The 11,235-nt window shown below is 41.6% G+C and overlaps 1 protein-coding gene across 1 annotated transcript; it reads right to left on the bottom strand.

Moving 5' to 3' along the window:
• Nucleotides 1-283: 283 nt before the first annotated feature.
• On the bottom strand, nucleotides 284-1,249 carry LOC119719714 (UDP-D-xylose:L-fucose alpha-1,3-D-xylosyltransferase MGP4-like). Its single transcript, XM_038189212.1, has one exon. It carries the CDS (start codon nucleotides 1,247-1,249, stop codon nucleotides 308-310), a length of 942 nt encoding a protein of 313 aa, XP_038045140.1. The 3' UTR covers nucleotides 284-307.
• Nucleotides 1,250-11,235: the final 9,986 nt, after the last annotated feature.

Below are 11,235 nucleotides of genomic sequence, written 5' to 3'. Positions count from 1 at the left end.
TAGGAATATTCTTAGCACAGCGACATAGAAGCTGAGCTATAGGTGTTTACGTCACCTACCTGTTCATGTATTCCATCCAAATGTTTGGTCTGGATCTGTGGCGAAATTTGTGCAAAATGGAAAGTGAAACGTAAAAAAAAACCTACTTTTTCATCAAATAAATTCTGCGTGTCTAACATTTGAGCTAACAAAGTGTATAGCCCATGGGATGCTTTATGCAGGTACATGGATACTGGACTTTTCTAACGATCGTATACAGTTTATTCTGAGCACATCAGGAAGTAGGTATGAGTGATCATTTGACCTCCTAACCAGTCGTGATATTCACAAGCCACATGTTTGAACTTTTGAGTTTTTCAATCTTGGCCTCATGTCCACGGATTGTGGCGGCGTGCATCACTACCGGAGAGTAGTTGGCCATTTTAGCTAACAGAGAATAAAACTTGGGACCATCAGGGAAAACTTTAATGTCCAACGGTTGGACACGCACATGCACCGGATCGTCGGTTCGTAAAAGGGTATTCATCACCCCTTGATCTTGTCGTATCTTCCCGGTTTTTTCGTTATTCTCAATGGTTCGTATCCACGCCTTAACGAATCGAATTGTCACTGGAGTCGGCTTGTAGTACGCGAAACCTGCACAAAAATTTGCCTTTTCTGTCCGAGTAGGGTAGGGTGATTTCGAGTCCATCATAGACACATCGAAGTCTCCTTGGAAGTATGGGAAAGGGTCTCGGAACCAAAATGTATCAGAATCAGTGAAAAGAACCTCAAGCCCTTTCTCCAATAACGCAAGAATGTACGACTGACGCTTATTGAAAAACCGGAAGTACTCGCGAGTATATCTTGGTATAAGTTGACTTCTTGTTTCTCCCGAGTTAGTCATTATGACGTGCACACCTGGCTCTTCCTTGAATCTATCTTTCAGATATTGATGACATTTTTGGTCCTCTGCAATGACTGTGGTATTCACGCATAGGCCTGCTCTCTTGATACTCTCAATCATGTTCAAAGTCATGTCCAAAAAGGCAAAGTTCGTTGTTGTTAATAGCATAATCCCTGACCTCTTCCTGATATCAGCGAGGGAACAGTTAGACAGACGTCCACGGGTGACTCCCTCCGTGCTACTGATCTTGGCTGTCACTCGTCCCTGTATAGTAGCTGGCTTTTGTTCATCCTGGATCTCTCTGGAAATATTCCCGTAAGTTCCTCGTGAAACTGTGTTAGTGTGGGAAGCACTGCACTCCATGTCGGCCGCACTGCACTTGCCGACATGGTACACGGCGAGTGGTTTTGGAGCAATAGTGTAGGTTATCGAACTAACTGCAAAAGGGGAAAGAAATCATTCTTAAATGGCAGCCATTAACAGATCGTGCACATGCCGCAATATGGATAGTGGTGCTAGCTTATTCTATAGCTTCACAAAATGCTATAAAACGTGCGCGTTTCGCGCCATCGGTGTGGACGACTGTATAAACGAAGAATGTTGTAGCCTAACGTACACCACGTGGCAGTGTGCAACGAGAGAGGTAATTGTGGACCACTGAAATGACTTAATTCCCATATTAACGTACACCATAATGATGTGATCAATGAGATATTAAATTGGCTCCGTTTTTTACTTAGACCAGTACCCGTGCACCTATGGACGGGGGCCAGGGGAAGTTTGAAGAACAAAAATAATACTTTCACTCTCTGAGCCGATGTGAGTATCTGTTGATTTGGTTACCACTTATTAAAAGCACATACGATTGTATCATGAATAAGTGCAATTGAAATGTGAAACAACTTTTTAAAACATTTTTCAAACTCTTCTGCTGGACCAGGCCAGCCTTTTGTACTCTAACCAAGTTACGCGCCAGCCGACCGGCCGACCGGTCAGCCGACTGACCGACTGACCGACCGACTCCCCGACTGACCGACCGACTGACTGACTGACCGGCCGGCCGATTGAGTCACCGAGTATAAATAATGTCCTAAACTTTCAAGTGCAGCTTTAAACTATTCTTGGTTTACTTTAAAGTGACGAGGACTTCCCTGTTCAACGGTCATCAAATGACCTGGGGAGAGGTACAGAAAGGTAACAATGTACAGTTAGGTGACAGCCTAGTACGATGATCAACACCGGTATATCTGCTCATTCTCATTTCGGCCTATCAATAAAGCAACGACCAGCATTATTACGGCCATAAAGGGACACCAGAGACGTAAGCAATGTATTTTGCGACCTGGATAAGGTGGCTGGAAAATATTCGCGACAAAAAAACACGACATGAATGCATGTCGTAAAGTTTATGTCGAGAAAAAAAAATGCGATGTCAACATATAAATTGTTTAAGTCTTTGATGTCCTTTCATCAGGGCCACTATATTAAACACCAAACACGTTTATGTTTGGTCGCAATCACCTCGCCGATTGCTTGGTCCAAGAAACATAACAACAAACACGAACGTGTTTCAGAATTCAATGTCAAAACTTGCTAATTATTATATTAGACTTACGTATGATCATTGCAACGAGGACCACCACTAACAGAAGGAAAAGTAGACATTTGTAAGCTGGATGCACAGACATCTTTTTCGATCACATATACCTCCACCAGATACAACGAACACTTTAATCAATTGCTTCAGCTTCACTGTCTGCGACAGGAAATGGCAGTGGGCATTGGTGTAAGTTTTGCATTGATTGTTGTTTGCAACAGATGTGTACATGACGAGATTGAAAATGCAGCACTACTCATGATAAATACGGAGCTCGGGCTAGTGATAACAATTTTGCAGCACTAGTATCGATTTACATCAGTGAAGAAAAATATTTACATTTGTTTTATCTCTCTGGATGTAATAGTAAAGTGGACAACAGATACAGTAAACAGCTAAAAAGACATGCAATTAAAATAGCAACAGCATTTGATATACAAAGTCGAAACTAAACGGCTCCCTAAGGCCAAAAAAAAAAAAAGAATCCGGTTTATGGTATGGAGCTTGCCCCAAAAGTGGTGCGGCGAAGAGGGTTTTTTTGGCCCCAACTTGTTTTTCTTCAAATGTCGGCGTTGCAGATGACGCTTCAATCTCCTTAAAACTCTCTCACAAATATATCTTTCAGAGTGGAGCTTGAGGTGACCTCAGTAAAACCATGTGACAGAAAGTGTGTGAGCTTAGAGCCAGTGTATATTTGACGTCATACATAATAGCGCTAACGCTTAATCCACGGTGTGTTAGTGACTGGGCGGAGCTTAGGAGCTTAGGAGCTACTGGAGCGCATTGAAGACATTGTGATGCATTGCTGACATTGCCGTGCATTGCTGACATTGTTCTCTGCATTTCTGAATGCTGTTGCGCATTGCTGCTCATGCAGAAGGCTTGGCTCATCCCTCCAAAATTTAAAGGACCCAGATTATAGAACAACCACGCCTATTAATTCCAATTACTGTACATTTATTACTGTAAAATTCTGTTTCAGGTGTCTCTGTTACAGGTTCATTGTGCAATTAACAGGGTAATTAACAATCATTCACAATCGAGCATTAGATTTCCACCAAAACAGACCTGCACCCTTAGCCTCTGAGTGATCTCTCGTCTAGGGAAGAGACTTGGTTTGAAAAGATTGTCTAAGATCTTCACCTAAAGCCCGGTTCATACTCTGCACGAAAGCGAAACCGAACGCAAATTTGTGACGTCATGGCAAGTATTCGCGCTGCGAATTCGTAAAAGTTGAACATGTTTCAACTCGGGCGAATTTCGCAGCGAACGTTTCATGACGTCAAATTCGCTGCGCATTCGCATGAAGTATGTACCGGGCTTTATAGGAGTCAGACCTATCCTAACAGACTTGGGTTGGTCCGGGAAGTTCCCGCAACAACCATAAGGCTTGAGAATTCTGCACCCACTTATGAATTCGACCGACACTCGAACAGTTTTTTTTTTGACATTTGGATAGTCAAGACAAACCTCAGAGAAAACTGTAACTTCAGACCATACTGCGACATCGTGCATGAGCTGCCAGGCTGGTCATTGGTCTGCTCCCTTACATATTGCGCCAATGAAAAAAAAAGCGTTACAGGTTCCAGATACACGATCATCGCTTCCTCTGTCTGGCTTCCAGACGCATAATTACAAAATTGCAACACCAACTACAAATGGTGCAAGACTAAATTTAGTGCAAAATATATGGGAGCCCAGAGAGGCCAGATAAAGCTTATACTCGATCGTAACCCCATCTAAAAACACGTTGAAATCGTGTAGCAGCAGAATTCCAATCAAACCAGTGAGTTTGGCAGTTTGACGGAGACATTATCTTGCATTGAAAAAGTTGGGTTTTTTTTTAATTTTGCCTACGCCCATGGCTACGGCGACGCGCGCGCAGTTATTTGTACAGTGCGATAAGAATCACCTAAAAAATACAAATTTACTATAATGAGGCTCTTTTGACTGAGTGGACTTACCTAAAATAAATAATTATAAAAATATATGTACAATAAAAAAAGAATAACACAAAACGCACAAAAAAAGGCAAAGTTTACATTAGAATGCAAGACGTCTATAAAAACAAAAACGAACTTAGAGTAAACGACATTTTATTTAAGGTATTTTTAAACCAGAGACGATAAAATAGCGAACAAAATGTCTGTCTTACAAAAACTAGATAAAACAATTTGAAAGACTGACCGCAGGCGGAAAGGGGTACAAAAGGGAGCAAGCAAAAACAAAAACGTACGAACATGAACCGACTTTGCCTGGGATTTCCACATTATTGAATGCATTTATTGGTTTTTCACTTTAAAAAAAAAAATGGGCAAAATGTGTTTTACGTATTTTGATATCATACTGGGATATCGCACGCCCCTCCCCTTGGCATTTGTGCCGGCGTGACGCAAACATCTGCCCGTCCCTTTGCCAAGGCGCGTTGCATGCCATTACACAGAACGAGAATAAAGATTGGTTTGTCAACTCACCTTCAACGGTATTGAAGAGAAAAGGATCGTTCTTCACCCTGAAACTGGAAATGTCAGTGCGTTAACTTAAATACTATCAGTTTAAGGACCCCTAAAAAAATCCCCTTAAAGTCGATAACAAAGCGCAAGAAAAGAAAAATATACGCTACCTTTCGGCACTGCCGCTAGCACAACAAGAGCTGTAAAAATGGCCGATTCAACCACGAATGAAATGCCCAGATCACACCGCACATTGCAGTGCAGTGCAGTAAGGGACGAATATTCATGTTTCTTCTCACATTATTTTGAATTTGCATGTGGGCACGTGTGGTCTAGCAGTAGAGCACAAGATTCATGATAGTGAGGTTATGGGTTCGACCACCGCCGTGGCCATTCGTGTTGTGCCCTTGAGTAAGGCGCTTTACCTCAATTACTCCTTTTAACCCAGGTACCCGAGGTAAGGGGCCATTCAGAATTTTCAATGTTTTAAAATTTCGATCTTTTTTCCAAATTGTGGGTGGGTGGGTCAAGCTAAATAATTGAAAATCAAAATTCACTTTCCATGGAAAAAGGATTAAAAAAACAAAGAAAGATAGATCTTTTGACTTGCCTGAACAACGCGCAAGCGTTCCGATATTGCGATGCGTGTTTCTTTTCCAACTTGGTCCCCTGTATGTACTATACATGTACGTCATGTACATGTACGTGTATATAGACCCACTGTGGCATGAGAGGGAGGTGGTTTTTCAGTAGACTTGGATGCCGGGCGTTTCTAGCGGTTAGGCCGTGCAGAGGCAGCAGGGTACCAGGTGTACGAGATCGGCTCTATAACACGCCGCGGGTGTCGATTACCAATCGCTATAAAAACTGGACTGTTCAACCACTGGACTCCAAGACTACGAGGACCGCAAACTGTGATGTGATGACTGCCCAAACCATCATTTTCTTCCGCTCGTACCCCCGCCCTGTACGAGGGAATGTTTTACTCAGCTACCTCACGTGACAGGCACAACCTCGTATGTCGCATGTCATCCACCTCATCCAGAAATAGCCCCATAAATGTGGCCATTTCACTGGACTGCCTCCGTAAATAAAGGCCACACTGCCACCATTTACAAAAACATGTCGAACTTTGTCAAATATTGATTTGCACATTTAGGCTTAGTTTGTAGTTCATTTTTGCTTTAGAAGCATACTCACCCCCTTTATAGGCTAATTAGAAAGTGCTGCCTTTTCAGATGTCTATTTTTCGTAAAATTTCATGTTGAAATTTTGATACGCAAACGTGTGCAAACGAATCTGGAAATTTCACGAAAAATAGACACCTGAAAAAGCAGCACTTTCTAATTAGCCTTTAAAGAGGGTGAGTATGCTTCTAAAGCAAAAATAAACTACAAACTAAGCCTAAATGTGAAAATCAAAAGTTGACAAAGTTCGACATGTTTTTGTATATGGTGGCAGTGTAACCTTTATTTACGGAGGCAGTCCAGTAAATTGGCCACATTTATGGGGCTAATCCAGAAAATGACGAACCACGGTCATCTTTGTGGCTTCCAAGACTGTCTTTCCAAACAGAATATCAGCTGGTAAAACACAAGAAAACTGAAGGCCGCCACTGCAAAAGAGGAAGACCGACAACTGAACTAGACACACATGAACATGGGTACACATGTACATGTACATGGGTATACATGTACATGTTCAAGTATATGTACACACTGTACATGCAAGTGCATGTACACGTACATGTTCAGTTTTTATTAATCGAAATTAGGGGTGGGTGGGTGGGTCAAAATAATTTGGAAAAAAAGTCGAAATTTTAAAACAGGGAAAATTCCGAATGGCCCCTAACACACTCGCTGTGGAGGTGTGGCGATGACCCCAGAGCAGCATATGAGTCTGGCCCAATTGCTAATGAAAGAGACACTTCGTTCCTGTGAACACAGATTCATCCCCTTTTACTTTTATTTTGCATTTCAATAAGTCCGCTCTGTTTTTTTAATAATTACGTAGCCCATCCAGCAACAGAGGGCGGGCTTCACGTGCACGAAGTAAACATCGCGCAAGCGTACAACCGCTTTTTGCGTTGGAAACACCGGTGAGGTTTATGCGCATGCGCCAGTTTTTCAGGGTTGTGCCGTTGAATACATATTCATGAGCTCGTTCATAAAACAAATTCGCTGAGGACGGCCATCCGAAAAAAAATGTTCATAATGCACGAAATATTCATTGAAGCCATAAGCACTATATCGCCAATGCGGTGACGTGATGATCACTCGGAAGATTCACTGGATGATCTATAGCACGCACTGAAAGGCACGCACACTTCTACATGTACAAATCACTGCCTACCGGTACCACAAAGGCAGAGATCTGGCTGGCATCCTCATGCAAGGCTGTCAACTACTTTCCCAAAACATAGTAGAAGAGGTGGTTCTGTCGTAAACTAAATAACTAAAGCAAAGGAGAAGCAGTCTTAATTTCCAGAACAAAAATATATATTTAATTTAAAAAAAAAAAAATGAAATATTAACAAAGAATATAAACAAAAAAATGAAATTTAATCTAAGGAAATTCTACAAATCAAAGAACTCAACAAACAAAAGAATTATCCAATTGACTTAGGGATTCTCCTTTAAAATAATGAACTCAAAATTTAACGAAGTGTAACAGAATTCAACTTCGACAAATTGCATCGCAGGCAACTTCTCAAAGCAACCCAAAATAAATAACGGGTTAATAGCAAGTCAAATAGCAAGGATTATAAAAATGACAAACTTTGCAACGGCAAATGTATGAAAACTCAGATACAACAAAATACACCCAAAAAAATCGGTAGTTTCTCAACTGAGTTTCAAACAAAACGTCAATGAAAACCTAACTCATCCAGCCAATCAATAAAAGAAATACAAATCAAAGTTTTTGAATTATACCAAACTGGTTATAGAAAGCAATGCAAAGTCTTCAACACATTAAATCCATTTAAATCAAAGCAATTATACCATGTGTGTTGTCGGCCTCAACTCTACACGGATCGGCCGCGACTGACTCAACTCTGGGCGGTTTACACTGTCATTATCGACACGGTGCCGAAAAATGCAATTTCGATCCGGGTTGAGATTCCCAGGGTTGATTTCGATCCGGCTATATATAGAGCTCGCTACCCAGGTCAGAACCGGGTTGAAAGTGTAGAAGTGGGAAAAGGGTTGAAAAATTCTCGGGGTTTGGAACCGGTTCCAACCCGGAGATTTTGGACAGTGTGAAAAGGCCTTTAGATATAAAAAAAGAAGGATTCGTCGCTCCAAACTAAGACAACGAAACCCTCTCCCTTTTCCCCGATATTCCGCCCCAAGTACCACCCATTCCTCACCCAAACCCTACCCAAGTCTCATCTGGCAACGCGGGTTGGCCACTTGAAGAGCCTTCCAGGACTATAGCTTCAACTTATAACAAGTGCTTCTCTCTATTACAATTAGTATACGTAGCATATTGCGTAACCGAAACGCAGCCTGCCGGAGAAACGAAGTCGAATTCCGATTGAAGACCGCATGCCCCTCATTAACAGACGCAAATTAGGCCTAGCCCGCGGCAGTACAAACCGACCACGTTGTGCCCTACGATGAACACTGCGCAAATATCGTTTCAACTGGTGGGGGTCGTTATTCACTTGAATTTCGGTTTTATCAAAAATAGGTTTTGAGAAACTCAAATCAACAACGCACACGCAGAATCCAGCAGCACACGTGTATGCGAATAAATAAAGCAAAGTATGGCGAGGCGTTGTTAACGAGATTCCTGTTGCGACCGCTAGATGATGTATATATAACTACATATAGGCTAGGGCGGCCACTCCACAGACATGAGTACAAAACTCAAATGTGACCTAACCCAATTTTACCTTATCCGACCCAAACAAATTTCGGTATTTTTATGTTTTTGACCAAAGGCCATCGATTAAGCCAATTTGCGACGTTAAATTCTTTGGCTATCTAGTACTTTTGCGTTATGGCGTGTCGCCCTGAAGAGGGTGGTCGCCCTAATGCCGCAAAAGTAGGCCCTAAGCGCAACCGGTCACCGTATGAGATTATAAGTGTATACATACTCGCTTTTGGTATTTTCAACCTATATGTAACGTTGTAATGGCATATTCGTCTCTTGGCTCGGTACTTCCCTGGCACCGCATTTACATTGATAGCACATGTACCCGGTTCAAAATAACCTGGGACCATTTTTTTTGTTATCATCAAACAATATCAAAACTGTACAAATAATTTAGTAAATTATTATTAGCTTGATGCCATTTATCATTAAACTCATTTAAGCCCGGTAAAATTAAAATCATTTACGCCCGGGATACTTAATACTTCGTGAGTAACGCAAATACGTTTTACGATTTATGGATGTATGTATTGTCTTTCACCTCGCTTTCTTCTCGCCAAGACAATACTGTCACCAAAGTATGCACAGTTTCTATTTGCTAATAATGTGCGCCTCCACGTACTATTCATTGGGCGATGATTGCCCTTTCCGAAGACAGATTTCCTTTTGCCCTCATAAGAGAAATCGTAAAATGGGCAAGAGAATCTGTTACTTTTTAATGTTTGTGTTCATGCGCGTACTTCATGAGTATAAGATAACATACCTTACCGTTTACGGGATCGGGCTTCAATAACGCGACCCCGATTTTGCCGGCAATAACATTTACAGTAGCCCGCCTTACCGACGTAACGATAGCAGGTCAAATAACATGAGTGACAGTGGCCTACTAAAATCCCTGCGCATCATCGGATTTGATTCAGGGAGCAAGTATCTATAACGTCTGATGTCTGTGTTCTATGAATATACACTACTATGTCATGCAACCAAGCGTACCGATTTTTGCCATCGTCAGAAATACCGAGGCTAGATATAATACTAGGAAACGGACTTCATCCCATGGAGCCATTAAGTGAATGATGTGCTATCTCTTCACCGCTGTCAAAATGTTACGTCTACCTGACATTGTGTTGTATCGGCTTTTCATACCGTGAGACAGGAGAGAATCTTCCTTCCCGGTTTTAATATATAATGATAGAAGCCGAACGACTGGGCGCCCACGGTGATGACATAATTCGAAAACTAAACCGTACAAACAAATGCGCTATTTTCCCTGGTTCTACACCAACAAACTCACCCCTGCGTGATTTCCTTAAACATTGGAGGTCATAACTACTGTCGAGTTGCACTTGCCAAAGCAAAGTGCTAACTGCTCATACACAAAGAAACTAAGGTTTAAAAGAATTTTGTTTGGCAATAAACACTGTAGCTGATAATGGTCTGGGACGCGAAACATCAACCCATTGATATGATAAGATATGTTCATGAATTGCTCCTATATTACCATAATGTCATACTTTGTCTCTACACTTTCAAACATTCTCTGGTATACATCGTCGCTACGGAATGGTGCCAAAATACCCTGCTCTTTTGTTATAATATAACAATAACAAGATATAAGACCAATAGTAATATCACTATTTTTCGCCGCATTATTAACGCGGATTTTCCTACTTACCGGATAGTTCCCTTCCATGGCCTTCCTGTATGATTGGGGCTTTCCTTATAGATGACATTTACCGGCATCATGATCAAGATGCTTTCTATTGTCACTCGTGACCTTTGGCAAAATCAAAAGACTTGAATACCACGCTAGTAGTTTGCCTGTTTGGCGTTGCGGGTGTCAATATTATTTGACGGTTTAATTTTTTTTCCTGTTGAAGCGACAGGGAACCCGCCAAAAGTCATATTCTTACAGTATTCACTCACTGACTCCTTTTTTAAAATATTTTTCTTTTATTTCTGTCGAACATAATAACCAAAATATTGTCGCTGCCTTTCAGCAACGTCGAGTGAGCTGCCACATTATAGTTGGCCGAGTGCAGGGTAACAGTCACTCAGAGTTATGTTACCGGAGACCTATGCCGTGTCACTACCGCCAGCTTGCCCCACAACTTGTACACGTTCAGATTAATTGAATGTGATTGTGCTCCGGGGTTAGGTTCACCTGGTTATACCCAGTTTTCTTCCTGATATTGAAAAGGCTCTTTTTTTACTATGGTGACGTCTTGTGGGTACGCCTTCTTGGCAGCCGGAATGAATACTGTTTGACCGTTGACCCTTATACAGACGGCCCAATCACTTATTCTGAACTACATGGGGACTGTATCTTTTTTCTGTGACCTGAGCCTTGTACCTAATATATAGCGATCACTTTACATGACCAAAACCATCAGGGTACATTTTCTCCCTTTTTTTCAACT

Source organism: Patiria miniata, unplaced genomic scaffold, assembly GCF_015706575.1.
Source record: "Patiria miniata isolate m_02_andy unplaced genomic scaffold, ASM1570657v1 HiC_scaffold_8, whole genome shotgun sequence".
NCBI lineage: Eukaryota > Metazoa > Echinodermata > Asteroidea > Valvatida > Asterinidae > Patiria > Patiria miniata.
The sequence above is the reverse complement of the archived record's forward strand: the minus strand, read 5'-3'. Positions and strand labels throughout refer to the sequence as shown.